At 48.6% G+C, this 22,133-nt stretch overlaps 3 protein-coding genes across 5 annotated transcripts; 1 reads left to right on the top strand and 2 right to left on the bottom strand.

Annotated features, from left to right (window-relative positions):
- Nucleotides 1-680: 680 nt before the first annotated feature.
- On the bottom strand, nucleotides 681-6,176 carry LSM2 (LSM2 homolog, U6 small nuclear RNA and mRNA degradation associated). The gene is made up of 5 exons (XM_030850588.2): nucleotides 5,964-6,176; nucleotides 5,269-5,336; nucleotides 1,447-1,477; nucleotides 1,269-1,328; nucleotides 681-1,159 (listed from the first exon to the last, which is right to left on the bottom strand). Exons 1-5 carry the CDS (start codon nucleotides 5,964-5,966, stop codon nucleotides 1,034-1,036), a joined length of 288 nt encoding a protein of 95 aa, XP_030706448.1. The 5' UTR covers nucleotides 5,967-6,176; the 3' UTR covers nucleotides 681-1,033.
- Nucleotides 6,177-7,097: 921 nt separating this feature from the next.
- Nucleotides 7,098-22,020, bottom strand: HSPA1L (heat shock protein family A (Hsp70) member 1 like). Of its 3 annotated transcripts, none has more exons than XM_060307860.1 (2): nucleotides 21,474-22,020; nucleotides 7,098-9,542 (listed from the first exon to the last, which is right to left on the bottom strand). In XM_060307860.1, the coding sequence occupies exon 2, from the start codon at nucleotides 9,527-9,529 to the stop codon at nucleotides 7,604-7,606; it is 1,926 nt and encodes a 641-aa protein (XP_060163843.1). In that variant the 5' UTR covers nucleotides 9,530-9,542; nucleotides 21,474-22,020; the 3' UTR covers nucleotides 7,098-7,603. The 3 variants fall into 3 exon arrangements, with proteins under 3 accessions (XP_060163843.1, XP_060163845.1, XP_060163844.1); XM_060307862.1 differs by lacking the exon at nucleotides 21,474-22,020 and adding an exon at nucleotides 11,092-11,413; XM_060307861.1 differs by lacking the exon at nucleotides 21,474-22,020 and adding an exon at nucleotides 9,909-10,553.
- LOC115850509 (heat shock 70 kDa protein 1B) lies at nucleotides 11,196-13,627 on the top strand. Its single transcript, XM_030852216.2, has one exon. The coding sequence runs from the start codon at nucleotides 11,413-11,415 to the stop codon at nucleotides 13,336-13,338; it is 1,926 nt and encodes a 641-aa protein (XP_030708076.1). The 5' UTR covers nucleotides 11,196-11,412; the 3' UTR covers nucleotides 13,339-13,627.
- Nucleotides 22,021-22,133: the final 113 nt, after the last annotated feature.

Below are 22,133 nucleotides of genomic sequence, written 5' to 3'. Positions count from 1 at the left end.
GCTCCCGTCAGGCACCGCCGCGGGCACCCCGCGCGGGTCCTCGGCCGGGCGGGAGGGCGGTGCTGAGCGGGCAGCTGGGGAAGCGGCGGGGAGGGCGGCTCCTGACGCGGACGCGGGTCTATTTGGCGAAGGTCTCTGGTGTCCAGGTCCTCCCTGGTCCTCATTTCCTCCTATGTGGGAAGAGGGAGTCACGCTAGATGGCCTCTAAGGTCCCTTCATGCTGAGAACTCATATCTGTAGCGGCAACTCTTGTTCGCTAAACGAGTGAAAGTTAATTTCCAGTCACAACTCTCCACAGTATTTTGTCACTTGTATTTATTTATCTGCAGTAGATATTGGGAAAGAGTGTACTGGTTTGGCTGGGCTGAGGAAGAAATCCAGCAGCATTAAACGCATTTTGGTGGCTCATTAGCTTTCATGGTAGTAGGACAGCAAGCACTCATAGGTACGGGATAAGCAAAAGGCTGCGATAGGTAGGCCATTTAAGTAGGGGAATGTTCAGGAAACACGTGTGGTCTAATTGAGGTAATGATATGGTTTATACCAAGGAGAGCAGCAGCAGATAATGCCGGGATGGGGTGGATTCTTGGCTGGGGTAATGAGAGTAACAGGGCTTGGATGAATTTAGCACCCCTTTCCCATTCTCCAGCCCCCTTCCCAAAACACACACAGAACCAGAATTTGCGTCATAAATTTTATTCCCGATGCGGGACAGATTCCTTCCATCCCCAAAATGAATCACGTGCTACCCTGGAGAGATCTGGGAGATCTTCCCACCATCTCCAGGGAAGAAGTGAGAAAGGCAGGTGCTGGGGCCAGGGAAGGCTTCGCAGTTCCCAGCCTACTTTTCCTCCCCTTCTCAACAGAGGATAGCTGCTCCCTACTATTATTCCTCTCATCCACATCCCTTAAAAAAAAAAAAGCCTTTGCTATGTAGAAACAAACAACACCTCAAGTATGGGAGGGAGGCCTCCCGGGCTGGGACATGAGGTTAAGGGTCACCAGTGGAAGGAGGGGAAGGGAGGAGGAACCATCACTGCTTCTGCTGCAGGGCCTCCTTCCTTGCCGCATCCTGTAGCAACTGTGTGTCGACCTCATCTGCTGGCAGCTGCACATAGCGAACTACTGAGCCCCGAATGAAGCAGTTCTTCACTGATAACTGGACAAAGATAGACAAATGTGAAAACACCCTTAAAAAATGTCCTCTATCCACCCAGGGACCTCCTGCTTTGAGAGGTGTTTGCTCTTTTCTACCATCCACAACTCACCATGTGAGGGTATTTCTCAGGGTCTGTGACACTGATGTCAGTTAGTTTGATGTTGAGATACTAAGAAAAGAAGATGAACACCATCATTAGAACTAGAGACAAGATGAATGTACGCAGCCCTTAACCTCTCCCATCTCCTTCCCCAAGACCCCATTCAGGGCCCTTATTATATTCTCACCTGATCCACAGAATGGAGGGTTCCACAGATGCTGTCAGGGGCAGAGAGAGGGTAAAACCCAATTAGTTTATACCAAAGTCAACACAGAGGTGACTGCAGAGCAGGGATAAGAGCATGGTTGGGGGGAAATAAAGGACTTGAGGTGGGCTTCCCTGGTGGCGCAGTGGTTGAGAGTCCGCCTGCCAATGCAGGGGACACGGGTTTGTGCCCCGGTCCGGGAGGATCCCACATGCCACGGAGTGGCTGGGCCCATGAGCCATGGCTGCTGAGCCTGCGCGTCCGGAGCCTGTGCTCCGCAACGGGAGAGGCCACAACGGTGAGAGGCCCGCGTACCGCAAAAAAAAAAAAAAAAAAAAAAAAAAAGGACTTGAGGAAACCAGGAAAGGCAGAACCAAAAAGGGATATGTCTAAGCTCTGGACTAGGAAGTAGGTGCTTCCAGAGCAGTGTGTTATTTTAGACCTCTGAAAAACAGCAGTGTGTTATTTTAGACCTCTAAAATAACCTCTCCTCTCCCTAAACCAACTCACTCTTAGTAGATACCATTAAACAACTGGTATGGGCTAGACCTGTATTCTGCGTATTTGTAATATTTACAGCCACTTCATAAGGTAGCTATTAACCATCCAGGGGCTCAGAAACGTTTTATAACTTGCCCAAGTTTAGAACAAACAGAGACTTTGGTTCAGGCCTGTCCAACCCCCAGAACCACCAGCTATTTTCAAATACTATTGCTTTGGAACCAGAGCCTCATATGTAAAGTAGGTAAAGTAGGTAGCTAGCAGTGTTCTTGATGATGCAGGCACAGGGATGTCCTCTCCCTTCCTCAATCCTTGAGCCCCCTGCAATGTTAAAGAGGAATGCTATCTAAATGCCAGTGCTCCAAGCCATGCTACCTCTCCCAGTCCTTTCATTTCTGCCAACAGTTTCAACACGAAGTCTCACAACCTCAAATCCTATAAGTTGTACTTCTCCACCCTCCACATCCCACGAATCCCTATGGTTTGCTGATGTCTTTCTAACATTTCTGTAATTCTCTTTGTAGTATGATTTCTACAAACCAAGGTCTAATGACTTTACAGCTCAATCCAGGCCAGCCTCCAACCTGGCTGCCTTCATCCTAACCATTCTGCATGTCATCATCAGATTCTAAGTTCCTTAGAACTGGTTCTCAAATACTGATGTGCGCTCAAAGGTTTCATAAGTCCGTGACAAAAGAGGAAACGCAGGCTAGTGTAGTGTGTATATAGTGTGCTGACGGTTGTCATTGGTTTCCTCCTAAGAATAACTGCTCTTTAATTGCCCTTCCTTTTTTTTTTTTGTATTAAAAAAATATGATTGTTAATAAATCGCAGTTTTAAAAATATCCTTACCGGGGCTTCCCTGGTGGCGCAGTGGTTGAGAGTCCGCCTGCCGATGCGGGGGACGCGGGTTCGTGCCCCGGTCCGGGAGGATCCCGCGTGCCGTGGAGCGGCTGGGCCCATGGACCATGGCCGCTGAGCCTGCGCGTCCGGAGCCTGTGCTCCGCAGCGAAAGAGGCCACAGCAGTGAAAGGCCCACGTACCGCAAAAAAAAAAAAAAATCCTTACCTTGCCAAAATTCAAGTTGTCAGTTCTCTGTTGGCCCTAATTTTTGTAAAATTCTAAGTGTCTGAAATCCAGTGTCTGAGACCAACTGCCTCAGTGGTGGTTTTACCACATCCCTGGCTGCTAAAAAACTTTTGACAGCGCCTTATCACCAACTGCAGCAATGCAATAACTTTCAGGAATTGCATAAGGTGGTAACATTTCATTCAGTCCCTTTAGAATGAGATATTTAGGACAAAAGTGGTCTGACAACCAGCACAAGAGAAAGAGCTCTTCTCCCACCCCAATGGATTACCTTTGAATCCTTTAAGTCCTTGATTTAGTATCTGGGGCTATAACATAACAGTTATTCTTGCCATGTGGAAGACCCAGGAAGAAGAGGAAAATCAAAAAACAAGTCATCTCACAGAATTGCTGAGGGTAGTTGTGCTTTCCACACTTGTCTCTATATGGACCCAATCTATCAATATATACCATCAATACCACATGCATTGTCAGTGCCATAAATCGAAATCTCTGATCTAAAAGGCAAATTCCTTGCCTCACCATTCCCTGCCATGTCAATGCCTCCCCCACTAAGAAATTATCTCACATAGAAATGAAGAAGAAACCATTGGGGAGAGAATACATTCATTCAAACTTTCTAAAGGACAATCAGGTAGTATGTATCAATATTTTAAATGTACATTTCACTTAAAGGATTTTTTTCTAGTGAAATGAGATGTATACAAAGATGTACGCATGAGGATGTTCAGGGCAGTATCATTTATAAAAGCAAATAATTGGAAACAGCCTAAGTGTCCAAAAGCAAGGTTTTGGTTAAATTAGTTCTAGCCAGCTAAGAAAAATGCCATTCAGACATTAAGAACATTAAAACGCTAAACATCAACTTTATTGACATGGAAAATATCTGCAACATACCATTAGGTGAAAGCAAGTTTCACAACTGCATAGAAACTATGACCCTGTTTTTAATTTTTAAAAAGGGGTCGGGGGGGCAGACAGAATGGGATTTAAGTTCTGGCTTTGTCTTTTAGTATTTGTGTAGACTTAACCAAGTTTCTTAACCTATCCAAGCTTCAGTTTCCTCATGTGTAAAACAGGAACAATAGTATATATCATGTAGAGGTGTTCTGAGAATTAAATGCGTTAACAAATGTAAAGGATTCAGAGTAGTTCTTAGCCTATAGGAGGTTCTCAAATGTTGGCTATGTTTTTTTCCTTCAGCACACATTTATTAAGCACCTACTATATATTGATACCAGGCCCGTGCTGGACATTAGTTACACAGTGGTGAGCTTAAGCATGGTCTTGGCCCTGTAGGAAAGATAGATCCTAAACAGTAAATACATTTCTATGAAATCACAATTTGAGAAGCCACTAGGAAGAAAAAAAGACTCTTTGACAGACGAGTCTATTTGGCTAGGGACTTCCCTGGAGGTCCAGTAGTTTAAGACTCCATGCTTCCAATGCAGGGGGTACAGGATCAATCCCTGGTGGGGGAACTAAGATACCACATGCTGCGTGGCACGGCCAAAAAAAAAAAAAAAAAAAAAAAGAAAGAAAAGGAAGCGTCTGCTTGGCTAGAAGAAGAAGAACCAGGAAAGTCCAAGGATACAGCATTTAATCCAACTCCTGAAAAATGACTACAAGCTAATGATACAAGGGGATAGGGGATGTAAAAGCAGTATAGACAGAAGGGGCTGCATGGGTCTTCTGTTTATAGTTTCTTCAACAAAAAGGAGATAATGCCACATATACTATTCTGCAACAGCTTTCCATATTAATACATCTCATTTCTATGTGAACAGCTATATTATATGGAAATACCACAATCTAACGCATTCCCTGTTTATGGCTATTTTAATTTTTCCCCCAACTTTTGGCTACTACTACAAAAAAAAAAATCTACCAACATCTTTACTTGAGGAACCAATACTTACATTTCTAGAAGTTGGGTCAAAGGAGTATATAATCAGAAAAACAAAACTACGTTTTGTAAAAAATGTTATTGATGCGTCTGCCCTGTCTTCTCTCTAGTACTTACTACTTACATGCTTCTTTGTATTTTTTTCCAGTACAAGATACAACTCCTCAGCTAATCTGTAAGCTTGAGGCACAAGTCATTTATTTCCTTTGTATCCCTCCCACCTTGCCTAGCCCTCAAATACTTGTTAAAGAAGTTCCAGGGCGCTGGGCACATCCACCCCCTACAGACTTGGCAGAGCAGGCACCTACCTCAGGTCATTCTTGAGTTCCACGACCACATCCTTGCCCACAAGGGACTTGAAAAAGGAATAGAAGAGCTATTGGGCGAGAGGGGGAAAACCATCATATGGGAAGGGACATGGTAAGAGGCGTGTCCCCCTGCTAGTATTACCAAATACTGGTATTGGGATCCCCGCCACATTTCTGGCAGTTCTCAAAACTTCACAGGAAGGAACACTCGGATGAACAGCTGGAGCCCAGATGATTATGCACACTACCTCGAGCCCCTGACATAAAGCCCCAGAGAGAAGCTCTGCGCTACACACCTCGGGCTCGTCTCTCAACGAACGACCTCTCCTAGGGTCCTGTCCACGCCTCCCAGAGAACTGTAGAAAGTATTCCACCCGCACCCGCACCCGCACCCTCCCGGAGCCTGTTCTCCGTCAGGGAAATGATCCTTGAGGTCTAGCTGTTCCTACTGCGGTCTCCGCCGACTCTCTCTGTTTTTTTTTCCTTTTTTCTCATGGGGGAAAAAAAATCCTATTTGCTTCCAGGTCTCTCCTCAAAGAACTTGAGGCGCAGGAACTAAGGATGGAGGGAAAAGTCCTAGGGCCCAATGCCAGTCCACAAGAACAAAGCCCCCAGAGGGACCCCCGCCCCGCCCCCAACCGTCTCAACCGCCCGCGCTCCCCGAGGGCGCCCCCTTGTGACGTCACGGTACCTACCATGGTGCTTGCGCCGCTGGGCGCCCGCCGGACCGGGAGAGCGAGGGCCGGGTGCAGTGGACTGAAGGCCTGGCGGCAACTGGAACGCAAACCCGCGCGTGGGGCGGGGCGGGGTCGCGCAGGCGCTGCAGGAAGCACCGCGGAGAGCTCCGAGGGGTGGAGGACAGCGCCCCGCGGGCTCGCGGCTCGGGGAGGGTGGGGGGGATAGAGCCGAGGGGAACGCCAAAGCCGGGAAAGGGGCGGAGCTTCCCGCCTTCCGACTTCCTCCCGGAGTGGCAGGCTCCCACCGCGCAGGCGCGGGCCCCAGCCGCTGCACGAGCGTCGGGGAGGGCGCCTCACCGCCTCTCAGGGGTTTTTGTTCCTTTCTATGACAATAAGTACAGTTCCAGCATGATTTGCTCATGCTCTAAAGATACTTCCTATTGCAAACTGCTGGGGAGCTTGTGAAAACCCATGATGATTTGTACACTTTTCTATGTATGTTACACTTTGATAAAAGTAAAAAAAAAAAATGTTGAGAAGTCCCGGAGATGAGGAGCCTGCGCACATATCTCGATTTTATCAAAGGTTCCCAGTAAAAATATTACTCTCTCGGTCCACATTTCTTTTACGGTTTTGCCTAGGACTGTCCTGTAAAGGACTGAGTAAAACCAGTCTGGCTCGGGGCTAGAAATACCCATTCTAAAATTGTCACTTAAAAAATATTTCCCTCTCAAACAGAAAGGGACACAAATGCAGTTACACAGTTACACGTACTTCTATACTCGGGTCCCCAAGGCTTTATAAGTATGCGATATTATGCCACAATAAGTGAAAATATTTTTTAAAGGAATAAGATTGTAATACATCTTCCATTTCTCATCTTGCATAAAAGTACACATTTGTTAGGAGTTTGTTGTAGAAATATTTTCAGCATGTAAAGGACTGTAATAATGAACTCTGTGAGTGCACAGACGCTGGATCTCCTAGGCCCCACCTGTAAGTGACATCAGGACATCAAGCAGAAGTTTGGGCCCTCACCACTGCCCCACCCACCCACCCCTGGAAGCAGCTGAACCCTAAGCACAGAAATCAGTCTATCACTGAATATAAGCAGTAACTAATTAGCAACTACTCTAACTGGGGCTAAAGGTGCCTGATGATCAAAAGTTGTCTTTTCTTGAAACAACTAGCTCATGAAAATTCAAATACTTTGGCCTTATCAGCTTAATCATTCACAATTAGCTCACAAACAGACCACAAATGGTCTCTCCAGGAGCTCTCCTTTTCCCTACTTTACAAGATACACTCACAGTCTAAAAATACCAGCAGTAATTTGCTTTAGGAACAAATTTACTGAGGGACAGATAACCATCCACACAGGAAGAAGAAAGTTGGGGAGGCTGGAAATAAATAACAGACATTCAAATTCTTCAAATGGTTCAGATAGAGGCCTAGTTTTCCTAAGAGTCTCAATCCAGAGTCAGAAACAGGATGTTGGAGTGTGAAGAGATGGTATATGAGACTCCTCTTTCAGAATCCAAAAGGTATGGTAACTTAGCTTCAGGTCCAGTCGATTCAGGAATCATAACCATGTTTAAAGATGAGGGGAACAAAATTCATCTTAGAGGCACCCTAGAACCCTCCAGCTCCAGAAAAGATTAATCTACTTCTTCAATGGTGGGGCCTGTGGCAGCCCTTCCAGGTGTATACCCTGTTGCACAGGAAGGCCCAGTGCATCCTCCCTGGTAGACCTTTGTGATGACTGGGTTACACACCTGCTCCAATTCCTTTCTCTTATGATCAAACTCATCTTTCTCAGCCAGTTGATTGGCCTCCAGCCATGAAAGGACCTCACTGCATTTACTCAGTATTTTCTTCTTATCAGACTCATTAATCTTGCCCTGTAGACCTTCATCACTCACAGCACTCTTCATGTTAAAAGCATAGGATTCTAAGGCATTTTTTGCAGCAATTTTCTCTCTCTGGACCTCATCCTCAGCTTTATATTTCTCAGCATCCAGAACCATGTGCTCGATCTCCTCCTTGCTCAGCCGGCCCTTGTCGTTGGTGATGGTGATCTTGTTAGCCTTGCCTGTGCTCTTGTCCATGGCTGTTACACTGAGAATACCGTTAGCGTCGATGTCAAAGGTTACGTCGATCTGGGGCACTCCCCTGGGTGCAGGAGGGATTCCACTCAGATCAAAGCGCCCCAGCAGGTTGTTGTCCCGCGTCATGGCCCTCTCGCCCTCGTACACCTGGATCAGCACGCCGGGCTGGTTATCTGAGTAGGTGGTGAAGATCTGCGTCTGCTTGGTGGGGATGGTGGAGTTGCGCTTGATCAGGACAGTCATGACACCCCCAGCTGTCTCCAACCCTAAGGACAGGGGAGCCACGTCCAACAAAAGCATGTCCTGTACCTTTTCAGACTTATCCCCCATCAAAATGGCTGCCTGTACTGCAGCCCCATAGGCAACTGCCTCATCGGGGTTGATGCTGTTGTTGAGATCACGACCATTAAAGTAGTCCTGCAATAGCCTCTGAACCTTAGGGATGCGGGTGGAGCCCCCTACTAAAACAATGTCATGGACTTTAGCCTTATTCATCTTGGCATCCCGAAGAGCCTTTTCCACAGGCTCCAGTGTGCCCCTAAACAGGTCTGCACACAACTCTTCAAACCGGGCTCTGGTGATGGATGTATAGAAGTCAAAGCCTTCATAAAGTGAATCAATTTCCAAGTTGGCCTGGGTGCTGGACGACAGGGTCCTCTTGGCCCTCTCGCAGGCAGTGCGCAGCCGCCTCACCGCCCGCTTGTTCTGGCTGATGTCCTTCTTATGTTTCCTCTTGAACTCTTCTACAAAGTGGCTCACAAGCCTGTTGTCAAAATCCTCTCCACCCAGGTGGGTGTCCCCAGCTGTGGCCTTTACCTCAAAAATCCCATCATCTATGGTCAGGATGGACACATCAAATGTGCCTCCACCCAGATCAAAGATCAGGACATGTCGCTCTCCCTGCCCTGCTTTATCTAAGCCATAGGCAATGGCAGCAGCTGTGGGTTCATTGATAATTCTTAGCACATTGAGACCTGCAATCACACCTGCATCCTTGGTGGCCTGGCGTTGAGAGTCATTGAAGTACGCTGGCACGGTGATCACAGCATTGGTGACATTGTGGCCCAAAAAAGCCTCAGCAGTCTCCTTCATCTTAGTCAGTACCATAGAAGAGATTTCCTCAGGGTAGAAAACTTTTTTCTCCCCTTTGTAGGACACCGTTACCTTGGGCTTGCCTCCTTCATTGATTACTTGGAAAGGCCAAAGTTTCATATCTGACTGCACTACAGGATCATTAAATTTCCTGCCGATCAGCCGTTTGGCATCAAAGACAGTGTTCTGCGGATTCATGGCTACCTGGTTCTTGGCCGCGTCACCGATGAGCCGCTCGGTGTCCGTGAAGGCCACGTAGCTGGGGGTGGTGCGGTTGCCCTGATCGTTGGCGATGATCTCTACTTTGCCGTGCTGGAACACCCCCACGCAGGAGTAGGTGGTGCCCAGGTCGATGCCAATGGCCGTTCCCTTAGCAGAAGCCATGGTTTTCCTAGGCCTGTGGGAAAAGAATGAGATAAAATTTCAGAGAGAACTTTTAATTTTTATTTATTTTTAATTGTGGTAAAATACACACAACATGAAATTTACCATCTGAACCATTTTTCGGCATACAGTTCAGTAGTAAGTCCATTCACATTGTTGCCCAACCACTCTACAGAGTTTTTTATCTCTCAAAACAAATTCTATACCCATTAAACAACTCCCCATTTCCCCCCTCCTCCAAGCCCTTGGAAACCATTAGCCTACTAGTGGTTTTCCTTTTGGCCTACTTTTTGTCTCTCAGAATTTGACTACTCTAGGTACCTCACATTAGCGGAATTACACACTATTTTTCTTTTTGTGACTGGCTTATTTAACTTACCATAATATCCTAGAAGTTCATCTATTTTACAACGTGTCAGAATTTCCTTTTTACGGCTGAATAATTTTCATTGTATGTATATACCACATTTCTTTATTCATTCCTTCTGTGGCACTTGGGCTGCTTCCACCTCATGGCTATTGTGAATAATCCTGCCACATACTGTGTGTGCAAACATCTCTTCCAGACAAGGTTATGTACAAGGTAGACAGAAGAACTCCTAGCCACCTCCTAGGACAGCGTCATAATGCTGTTTTCAATTTCTCACAGGGCCAGACTCAACTGTCCTGTTCCTCTGTCTGTGACTTTTTTTATTCTGGCATTGTACCTGTCTCCTGCTGAACTCTGATTATTTGAAGTTCTTGTCTCCACAGGAGACATCAGTCACATGGGTTTAGCAACCCTGCTGATCGCCTTTTACCCTCTATTAGGGATTGGTGGGAGTACATTTGGGCCAGTCTGAAGACGGCTGCTAGGAACCCAATCAAGCCCTCATGAGTTTTCTCGGGTGAGGTGGTGCTCTCAAAGGCTGTCTCTTTCTCTAATCTTCTTCCAAATAAAAAACTGTTATCTGGAGACAATAACAGACCAGCTCCTTCACTTTTTTCTGGCAGCTCTAACCAATCCCAGCCACCTTGGCGGTCCTTAAACGATCCCCCTTCCCTGGCTGGCCCACATCCCCATACCTTAGATTTAAACAAACTAGAGAACTTTCCCAGCACTTCCTCAAACAAGGACTTATTCGTCTTGCCTATTCCCAGCCCATTCCAATCAGAGTACTCGTGGCTCACCTAGTGTCCCACCGCCTTCGATGCAGTTTGATACGGTTCGTTTTGCGGAGCGCCTATAACTTGGGGCTCCCTCAATATCCAAACTGCACAGCCAGTGTCCCCCCACCCCCCACCCGCCCTGCCCTACAACTTTGAGCAGGGCCCAGACAGGTTATCCTGACTCCCTACTAGCCCATGAGGTCAGACGCAGCATCTCCATTGTAACGCAACTGCGTGGACTACGTCAACGCCCCCGGCCCCCCTCCGAAGCCGCCAGCTCCTCCCACTCCTTCCCCACCCACTGCCCCCTCCCCCAGCCAGTGCCAGCCAGCAAGCCCCAGAAGAGTCTGGAGAGTTCTGGGAGCGGCAACACTCAGGGCGCTGATTGGTCCCAGAAAGCCGGGGGGCAGGACCTGAGGAGAAACTCCTGGAATATTCCCGACCCGGCAGCACACTGAGCTCGGTGATTGGCTGAGGAGGGAAAAGGCGGAGCTTGATGAAAAATTATAAACACAGAGCAGCCCTCAGAGAAACGGCGAGCCTTGAGAGAGCTACTAAGATTCGTGTGGTTGGTGAGAGCAGCTTCTGCAGACACACTCTTTGCGAACACCACCCCGAGCGGCACCGGCGCGTTCGGTTTCGGAATCCGAAAGAACCGAGCTCCTCGTCGCTGAACTCGTTGGCCGTTTTCAGGTCTGAAGTTCGTTGCGGAGCCGAGAGGACAGGACACCGGCATGGCGAAAAGCACGGCCATTGGCATCGATCTGGGCACCACCTACTCCTGCGTGGGGGTGTTCCAGCACGGCAAAGTAGAGATCATCGCCAACGATCAGGGCAACCGCACCACCCCCAGCTACGTGGCCTTCACGGACACCGAGCGGCTCATCGGCGACGCGGCCAAGAACCAGGTGGCGCTGAACCCACAGAACACCGTGTTCGACGCGAAGCGGCTGATCGGCCGCAAGTTTGGCGACCCTGTGGTGCAGTCGGACATGAAGCACTGGCCTTTCCGGGTGATCAACGACGGTGACAAGCCCAAGGTGCAGGTGAGCTACAAGGGGGAGACCAAGGCGTTCTACCCCGAGGAGATCTCGTCGATGGTGCTGACCAAGATGAAGGAGATCGCCGAGGCGTACCTGGGCCACCCGGTAAGCAACGCGGTGATCACTGTGCCGGCCTACTTCAACGACTCGCAGCGCCAGGCCACCAAGGATGCCGGGGTGATCGCGGGGCTGAACGTGCTGAGGATCATCAACGAGCCCACGGCTGCCGCCATCGCCTACGGCCTGGACCGGACGGGCAAGGGGGAGCGCAACGTGCTCATCTTTGACCTGGGCGGGGGCACGTTCGACGTGTCCATCCTGACGATCGACGACGGCATCTTCGAGGTGAAGGCCACGGCCGGGGACACCCACCTGGGTGGGGAGGACTTCGACAACAGGCTGGTGAACCACTTCGTGGAGGAGTTCAAGAGGAAGCACAAGAAGGACATCAGCCAGAACAAGCGGGCCGTGAGGCGACTGCGCACCGCCTGCGAGAGGGCCAAGAGGACCCTGTCGTCCAGCACCCAGGCCAGCCTGGAGATCGATTCCCTGTTCGAGGGCATCGACTTCTACACGTCCATCACCAGGGCGCGGTTCGAAGAGCTGTGCTCGGACCTGTTCCGGAGCACCCTGGAGCCCGTGGAGAAGGCTCTGCGCGACGCCAAGCTGGACAAGGCTCAGGTCCACGACCTGGTCCTGGTGGGGGGCTCCACCCGCATCCCCAAGGTGCAGAAGCTGCTGCAGGACTTCTTCAATGGGCGCGACCTCAACAAGAGCATCAACCCCGACGAGGCGGTGGCCTATGGGGCGGCGGTGCAGGCAGCCATCCTGATGGGAGACAAGTCTGAGAACGTGCAGGACCTGCTGCTGCTGGACGTGGCTCCCCTGTCGCTGGGGCTGGAGACGGCTGGGGGCGTGATGACTGCCCTGATCAAGCGCAACTCCACCATCCCCACCAAGCAGACGCAGATCTTCACCACCTATTCGGACAACCAGCCCGGCGTGCTGATCCAGGTGTACGAGGGCGAGAGGGCCATGACGCGGGACAACAACCTGCTGGGGCGCTTCGAGCTGAGCGGCATCCCACCGGCGCCCAGGGGAGTGCCCCAGATCGAGGTGACCTTCGACATCGACGCCAATGGCATCCTGAACGTCACGGCCATGGACAAGAGCACGGGCAAGGCCAACAAGATCACCATCACCAACGACAAGGGCCGGCTGAGCAAGGAGGAGATCGAGCGCATGGTGCAGGAGGCGGAGAAGTACAAAGCCGAGGACGAGGTCCAGCGCGAGAGGGTGTCTGCCAAGAACGCCCTGGAGTCGTACGCCTTCAACATGAAGAGCGCCGTGGAGGATGAGGGGCTGAAGGGCAAGATCAGCGAGGCCGACAAGAAGAAGGTGCTGGACAAGTGCCAGGAGGTGATTTCGTGGCTGGACGCCAACACCTTGGCCGAGAAGGACGAGTTTGAGCACAAGAGGAAGGAGCTGGAGCAGGTGTGTAACCCCATCATCAGCAGACTGTACCAGGGGGCGGGTGGCCCCGGGGCTGGCGGCTTTGGGGCCCAGGCCCCTAAAGGGGGTTCTGGATCTGGCCCCACCATTGAGGAGGTGGATTAGGAATCTTTCCCCAGATCGTTCATGTTTATGGAGACAGTTGGGATCCAAGATTTTGCATTGCCTTACGTATATGCCTTTCATCAGTTATCAGCTATGCAAGTTGTTTGCAAAGTTGAACTGTGTCTCTTGGTGAAGTTATGAGTTGTTTTTCAGCGTGTGAGTGTAAAGATGAATGTATACTGCCATCTTCTGTCAATTTTCTGCTTTGTAATACTCATGCCAAACTCAGGCTTCCCCCCCGCACTTTTTAACTGATTACTTCAAAGTAAATAAACTCAGAAGAATTCGAGTGATGTCTGTCTCTGTTTTATTTTGAGGGCAGAAGGGTCTGCATAGGTTCTCTTTCTTACATAATGGCAATTTGCCTCTTAGATAAGGTCAGGGATCTGGAAAGTAAGGATATGTATTGTATTGTGACACACGTCTTTTAGGCAAATAGTATTCTTGGGAGATACAAAACTGCGAATTTGAATGCTTTGGGTTTGGTGGGTCCAGAGAAAATGTTAAGAGGTACGGCCATGGTGGCCTCAAGGTGGCTGAGGGGGTAGAGGCTTTAAGGGTGGCCTCAAAAGGAGCTTGTGCGTGGGAGCGTTCTGGAGAAGCAGCCAAATAGAGGCAGTTGGATTGGAAGGTCATGGCTCCTGCTTCCTGTGAGTACACGTGATACGTTAGAGCCTTGTTACTTAATCTGGATTCAGCATGAAAGAGAGGCTAAATCGGCAGTGAAGAGATGTGAGTTCAAGCAATGGCTTGACTAGTTATGCATGAATGCATTCTCCACTGTGATCCCTAGTTCTCATATTTTAGAATGGAAGGGTTTGGCCTCATGCCTCAATCTATATTTCTTATTTCTGAAAAAATGCTGAGATAAACATGCCACATTTCCAGCAGTGGTTACCTACATTTTAAGTATCCCAGTGAGTACCTTAGGGAGGTGTCATAGTTTCATGCCCCAGCAGGGGGACCCCAGTATTTCAGTGCTCTTACCTACCGGGCACTGTACAGGGGCCTTTTAGGTGTTTATGAATTCTCATTCCACTGCACTGAGTATAGGTGGTGTTTGACTTCCACAGGTGAACATATGGGGAGACTTAAAAGTTACTGGCTTAACTAAAATTTATTTCAAGGTTAAAAAAAAATCAGTTCAGCAAAGATGTTGAACCTGGATTCCAACTCTGGGTTTATTGGTTTTTGCCCTGCTGCCCCAAGTCCACAGGGCTTTGTGTGTGCATGTCTGGTTCTGGGTTATGTTTCTACTCTGGATTTCACAATCAGTATTCTTTCTGCTTTAACTCTGTATGATCGAAACAATTATGTCAGATAAACAATAGGGTTGATGACAGAGGTTTAGTATTTGTTTATTTAGAAGAGTGATAGAAAAAACTTGCAGCCCTGTACCAGGAAGACTTACCACAGACTTGCTTCCCCTTGAGATGCTTCATACGCTAGCTGCTAGCATCCTAGAAGTAATCTCCTCCACAGCCTCTTTGTTGGAAAAGGCCTGGCACAATCCTCAAGGCTTGGGGAGTGAGCCCTTTTAAAAGTCAGTTGTGTCTGGGGTTTACAAAGATTTTGGAACTAGGTAGTGGTGGTGATTGCATAACATGGGAATGGGCTAGGTACCACTAAGTTGTACACTTTAAAATGGTTCATTTTATGTTATGTGAATTTACTTCGCCAAAAGCAGAAAAAAAAAATTGTGTCAACATTCTATAAAAGCACTTTGTGAATTTGTATACTTCAAGGCCCACCAAACCTTTCACTAAATACTTGCCTTTGAAGAAAATCCAATATTATGGGAATAACATGTATAGGTAGACCTTGCCCTGCAAGTTTGGAAATGGAAATGCTTAGACTTACAGGACAGTTTGTAAAGACACGTTTAATCCTCAGGGTAGTTGAACTGTAGCGCTGTGGAGTCTAGCCACAATGTAAGTCAACCTTTATGGGGGTATGCATTTGCTACAGGACCTCCTCTACCCCATAGAGCTGCAGTAACATTTGCGACTGTCATCTGCACACAACACAGTAACTCTTCAAGCAGTCACTACCACTACTTTAGGGGGAGGTAGCAAGGGTTGGGGGAGGGTGGGTGGAAAAGGGTGGAGACTGGGAAGGACCTAAGAAACACCTTTGATAGAGAGGTTAGGGAAATCTCCAGAAATTACCTTGGAGAAAATGAGTTCCTATGGCTAAATCAGTTAAGGTTATTGAGGGTGTTTTATTGATACTAAGAAGTCAGTATGTTATTGCCTTGATAACATATACCCTTGCACGGAGTACTTTGAAAATAATCACTTTTTAAGTTCCAGATGAAGCTGAGGGAATTGCAGAACTCGCAAAGAGAATGCAATGCCATCCCTGGAGAAAGTGGTGTTTTGGGTAGTAGCAGGAACTTTGGGGGAGAGGAGGTGCATCGAGATAACTGTAGATGAGGAAAGAGTTTTTTAAATTTAATACCTTCCCTAATTCCAATCTCACCTGTCTCCCTATGCCAGCCCTCAGAAGGCAGGTGGCTATGGTAATGCGACTAATTTTATGTCTTTTAAATCCAAGATATTGTGTGATTAGTAACATACATACTGTTATTCCTGGTGTTTAACAGGGTTCTGTCATCAAAAATGAAGAAAAGATACCAAAACAACAAAAACGTTTATAAATGTGAAAGAAGTGGGCAGAAGCATGGGCTTTCAGTTAAAAGAGGTTGTTTCAGGTGAAAAACCAATATTGGCGATTTCTGAGGGGGAGGTCCTCACGCTAGGAATAAGAAACGGTAACTGTCATCATACTTTACGCCAACTGATCGCCTTAAATCCGCCCCCGAGGGTCACCCGTAAAGTATCCAGTGCAGTTCTGTGAGAGCAACCCCACCAGCCCCCTCGCCCTCTCCTAGCTCCAGCTCATTTAGAGACGTTAAGGGATCACGTAGCGCTGCGAATTCGGGATGCCGAGGTCAACCCGCCCCACCCCGCGGGCCCCTGTCCAGCCCAGCAGAGGATCGGAGCAGAGGGCACAGAGGGGCAAACAGGGTGGGAAGGCGGGGGAGTGCGGAAGGCCAGAATCACCCCCGAGGGTCTTCAACCATTTTACCCCTCGAAACGTCCCCACGAGAACCAGGGACTAGAGTCGGGTGGGGAAGCGGCAGAGACAAGCCAGCAAGCTCCCATCTATGGCCTGTCCCTGCACAGGGCGGTGGGGCCTTCTCCCGTCTGGCCACCCAGTTCATCCGGCTTCCTAGTATCAGTTACGAACCTTTCCAGTGTTTTCATCCAATAAATTAGCGAGTTTGAGTGAAACTCTAAAGGTCTCTCCTTTCTTTACTTCTTTAATCCCATTTTGAAAAAACAACCGAAAAACGCCGGCACCGGACAGGCAGCTCCGCGGCCAGCCCTACCGTCAGGCCCCGCCCCGCCCCATTTTCTCGGGGTCTTAGGGCTTCTGGCTCCTTGCCCCCGTTTCAGGCTGTGCCAGGAACTTTCTGGAGTTCTCTGGGCTCGAAGGCGGGGACTGACTCGTAGGAACAGCCCTTAACAAACAAACTGCCCCACCCATGTCTCCCTACCCCCCAACCCCACTCTAGGATATCAAGCTTAGTCACGGCTCTACATTTAGTTTCCAGGAGATTCTTTGAACTGGGTGCCAGCCTAGCCTTACTAACGGGGCTCCCCCTCCTTTCCCCTCATAACAACCGACCAGTCTGGGATGAAGGGAAGAAGAGACGGTTCTGGGAGAAGCTGGAAGGGTGGGGTGGGGGTGGGGCGATGGGGGAGATGGTTGCGAGTCAGAAGCAACAGCCTGGAGGGGAATACCTGCTGGTCACACACCCCCCATGGTGCCCAAGATGCGGGCAGAGCCCTGACATTCACGCTTAACTATCTTCTATGGCCATTTGTTTTCTTCTTTTTAGAGTGAAAGGGTAAGGTCTACGTGCCAGCATCGGGAGGAGTCCAAAATAGAAAGTATGAGGACATGTAGGTTCAGTCACTGGTTCTGTAATTATCTGTTTAGGTGACCAGACCAAGCCACTAATCTCTGCTCTTTTGTGCTTGTGTTTGAAAATGTAAAGGTTTGGCTGAAGGGCTCTGCCTAAAAATCTTAAGATAGTTTCTATGGTAAACTGAAAGTAATACTATAGTCCTGGTATTAACCCCCCACCTTCAGTAAGAATGATTGAGATATAACAGACCTGAGAGGGTGTGGGACCCCAACAAAAGAAGGGAGAAGGGAGCAAACTTTTGAACACTACTCTGTCACTGACACTGAACTAAGGCCTTATAAGTATTATCCTTGTAGTCGTCATCCTATGAAATAGTTAATTCTAATTTAGAGATACAGAGATGTGTAATTTAGTTAACTTACAAGTACTTCATTGTGAAAGAAAGAAAAACAGCTTCAGCAACGAAGTAGAGTCCAGATGCAAACCCAGGTTTTTTTCCATGCTGCTGGAAATTAGCAGGGTTCCCAGGTCTTTGAAGCCTTTGCCATTTGATGGTTAAAAATGCCTGGCTCATAAAAAGAAACGAAATTGAGCTATTTGTAATGAGGTGGATAGACCTAGAGTCTGTCATACAGAGTGAAGTAAGTCAGAAAGAGAGAGACAAATACCGTATGCTAACACATATATATGGAATTTAAGGGGAAAAAAAATGTCATGAAGAACCTAGGGATAAGACAGGAAAAAAGACACAGACCTACTAGAGAATGGACTTGAGGATATGGGGAGGGGGAAGGGTAAACTGTGGCAAAGCGAGAGAGAGGCATGGACATATATACACTACCAAACGTAAGGTAGATAGCTAGTGGGAAGCAGCCGCATAGCACAGGGAGACCAGCCCGGTGCTTTGTGACCGCCTGGAGGGGTGGGATAGGGAGCGTGGGAGGGAGGGAGACGCAAGAGGGAAGAAATATGGGAACATATGTATATGTATAACTGATTCACTTTGTTATAGAGCAGAAACCAACACACCACCGTAAAGCAATTATACTCTAATAAAGATGTAAAAAAAAAAAAATCCTGGCTCTAGGTTTCATATCAGTTATCTCTTTTGCGTTCTTCTGATAAACCTAGAATTATACTATCTTTTAAAACAAATAGAATTGAGGAGAAAACGATACTGTTTGAAAAACTGTAGGAAAAAGGAGAGAAGAAACAAGATCCCGCAGCCTCGGGGTGAGAAAGGTTCCCCTCCCCCAAGCTTCCTGTCGCCGGCGGTCAGCTTTCTTGGCACTCTCTCTCCCATCCCCCACCCTTAAATTTTACCTGACAGCCCGTCAGGCTTGGGGAAACTGAGCCTTGATCCTTCCAAACACCAAACCCGATAAAAACCTAATTCCAAAGCTAATCAAATTAAAGTTCTGAAAAATCTCTTGGGGTTCATATAATCTCCTTAGACACCAAGTAAACCGGTAACTGAGTTTCTGCATTCGGAAGTGTCCAGTGCAAAAGGAAAGACAAAATTCAGGAGACTCTCCCCTTGTAGGAAATGGAAAAGGAATACAGATGCTTAAGTTTACAGGCCAGTCCACAGAGAGAAACTTAATGCAAAAGGTAGGTCAAATACGATGTGCGGCTGACTACCCGATTCAAGAAAAACAGCATTTTCGAGTGGCTTTTTTTCTGCTAAGCCAGCAGCCACAAGATTTGAGGCCCTCTCACATCCTCTACCTGCCTGGCAGTGGAGACAATGATACCCTTTGCTTCAAACCAACAGAGGAATACAATTGCAAATTTGGAGAGAAGGAAAGAGTGAATCCAGAAGTGCTGCTGGTAGCAGCTGATGGTGAGGAAGCTTCCAGAAGGAGGAGGTGAGGTTAAGGGTCTCTGGAAGTGTTCCTATACTGGGCAGCTAAGATGTAAGTTTGGGGAATCCCCAGCCAGATATTGCATAAAGAAATGGAAAATTCCTGAACTTTGGCCAGTTTGACTAGATTAAGGAGGTGATTCATTAGGGGGTCACATCTGAAAGTAAAAAAAGTTATCACCTACCTGCACAGAGAAAGACACACAGGTTTGTTAAAGCAATCTTTTTGCAACATCAGTTTAGTTTAGCCTGAGCAAATTACAGAATAAACAAATGAATACCCTTGGATTCCAGGAAAAGGTGTTTTGATGGACAGGTGTGTGTGTAAAGAATGCCAATTGAGCAAAAGTGTTCAAAAGCGAGATTTCTTCCCTTCATCAGAAACTGCCTGCTGGGCTTCCCTGGTGGCGTAGTGGTTAAGAATCCACCTGCCAAAGCAGAGGACTCGGGTTCGAGCCCTGGTCGGGGAAGACCCCACATGCTGCAGAACAACAAAGCCCATGCGCCACAACTACTGAGCCTGTGTTCTAGAGCCTGCGAGCCACAACTGTTGAGCCCACGTGCCACAACTATTGAAGCCTGCACACCTAGAGCCCATGCTCCCAACAACAGAAGCCACCCAATGAGAAGCCCGCGTACCACAACGAAGAGTAGCTCCCCGTAACTAGAGAGAGCCCCCGCTCAGCAACGAAGACCCAACACAGCCAAAAATAAATAAATAAATAGATTTATATTAAAAAAAAAAAAAGAGGAATCTGCCTGCCAATGCAGGGGACATAGGTTCATGCCCACATGCTGTCGAGCAACTGAGCCCGTGCGCTACAACTACTGAGCCTGTGCTCTAGAGCCCGTGTTCCACAACGAGAGAAGCCACCACAATGAGAAGCCCGCGCAGCACAACAAAGAGTAGCCCCCGCTCACCGCAACTAGAGAAAAGCTTGCGCTCAGCAATGAAGACCCAAAGCAACCTAAATAAATAAATAAATAAACAAATAGAAAAAAAACCCTGCCTCCTCCCACTTGTGCTCTTATGTTTTCTATGCTCAAGACATGTGAGTACAGCAATGAGTCTATTTTTCTATGGGTTGTGAACCCCGCACTGTTCCTTTAATGTCCCTCAAATTTTCATTTTAGCCGCCTAACAAGGGGTCTGGCATTTCACACAAAGGATGAAGAAACAAAGGCCAAAACAAATTACCAAATATAAAATTGTATCTAAAACAGGAAGAAAGGTAACGCACAGAAAGTTGAAATCCAGGCTAAAAAACTAAGTGGAAGAATTACGTGCAGAGCAAATAATGTGAAGTTTTAAAGGAGCTAGAATCTGGGTCCCGCCAACCTCTCCCACTTTACAGCACCATCCCGACCAGTTTGCTTTTAAGTGAGCCACCTGCCAACCTGCTGTAGCATATGATGCTGTTAAAGAGGAGTGAACATTCCCGCCCCGCCCTCGCAGGCTCATCACCACATCACATTTATTTTAAAGCGGTGGACAGCCTAGAGGCTGCAAGTGACAAGGCAGAAGGCCGAATTCCGGACTCAGATTAATCCTGGCACCACCAATCATCCGAGGCTGAACCGGGAATGAAGAAGGCAGAAAGGGGCATCCCTGGTGGCGCAGTGGTAGAGAGTCCGCCTGCCGATGCCGGGGACACGGGTTCGTGCCCCGGTCCGCGAAGATCCCACATGCCGCGGAGCGGCTGGGCCCGTGAGCCATGGCCGCTGAGCCTCCGCGTCCGAAGCCTGTGCTCCGCAACGGGAGAGGCCACAATAGTGAGCAGGCCCGCGTACCCAAAAAAAAAAAAAAAAGAAGGCATAAAGGAAACAGGGGGGTGGCCCGGAACCCAGGCTGGGAAAGATGAGGAACTGGAGAAGCCCCAAAGGCCTAATGATAGCTGAATTTCTTTCTTTTTTTTTTTTTCTTTCTTTCTTTTTTTTTTTTTTTGCGGCACACGGGCCTCTGTTGCGGAGCACAGGCTCCGGATGCGCAGGCTCAGCGGCCATGGCTCACGGGCTCAGCCGCTCCGCGGGATGATGTGGGATCATCCGCGGGATGATGTGGGATCTTCCCGGACCGGGGAAGGAACCCGTGTCCCCTGCATCAGCAGGCAGACTCTCTACCACTGCGCCACCAGGGAAGCCCGATAGCTGAATTTCTATAGAGATCATTTTTCTTTCTCAAGTCCCAGTCCAGCCCGAGGAAAACGGGAGCGATTCTGGGCGGGGACAGGGGCGCGGTGGATCCAACCCTGCCCTTCCCTCCCCACGCCCCTGACCGAACGCGTCCCTTTTAAGGCGTTGGGAACTTCTCCAATTTAAGAACCGTCTGTTTACCTGATTACTTTTCTTTTGAAAATTCAAATTCTCCCATCCCCAGATATTCCATCCATATAGGGCTAAAGATGACGCCAAAACTATACTTCATTATCTCTTTCCTTGTCCGTCCTACTTTAAAAATAAGATGGGAAAAACGCCGGGAGGGCCAAGGCAATTCTCAGGCAGCCTGGCCCCTCCGCGAACCGGTCCAAACGTGGCTGCTTCCATCAGCGTCAGGCTCCAATCAGCGTCTCTTTGGGCCACAGATACCCCACCCTCTTAGAGAAACTCCGGATCTTTCTGTAATTTGGGTCTCCCCGGAATCGTGTACCCCCTAATCCTACTTTAAACAACCAAACTTATTTGAGCCCCACGAGCCTCTCACCGCCCTACTTATTACAAGCCTAGGACTCATCCTTCCGGTCGACAGCCAACTACTTGGCAGGCGGCTCACCAGGGAAACGGAGACTGTGTGGGCGGAGTCAACAACGACTCTTCCCAGGGCCTCTCCCCCCTCCCCTTAGGACTCCCGTTTCCTCCAGCGAATCCGAGAAGAGTCTGGAGAGTTCTGGGAGGGGTGGCACCCACGGGGCTGATTGGTCCCAGAAAACCAGGGGGCAGGACCTGAGGAGAAACCCCTGGAATATTCCCGACCCGGCAGCCACACTGAGCTCGGTG

The sequence above is a fragment of the Globicephala melas genome, chromosome 11 (assembly GCF_963455315.2).
Source record: "Globicephala melas chromosome 11, mGloMel1.2, whole genome shotgun sequence".
Lineage (NCBI taxonomy): Eukaryota > Metazoa > Chordata > Mammalia > Artiodactyla > Delphinidae > Globicephala > Globicephala melas.
This window is presented reverse-complemented; position numbering and strand designations above follow the sequence as displayed.

Bases quoted from the DNA above. Each gene is read 5' to 3' on its own strand.
- HSPA1L (XM_060307860.1), bottom strand. From the start codon at position 9,529: ATGGCTTCTGCTAAGGGAACGGCCATTGGCATCGACCTGGGCACCACC.
- LSM2 (XM_030850588.2), bottom strand. The intron at 1,478-5,268 runs GTAGGTGCCTGC...TGCCCCTGACAG, and splicing joins GAACTCAAGAATGACCTGAG to CATCTGTGGAACCCTCCATT. The intron at 1,329-1,446 runs GTGAGAATATAA...TTCTTTTCTTAG, and splicing joins CCCTCCATTCTGTGGATCAG to TATCTCAACATCAAACTAAC.
- LOC115850509 (XM_030852216.2), top strand. From the start codon at position 11,413: ATGGCGAAAAGCACGGCCATTGGCATCGATCTGGGCACCACCTACTCC.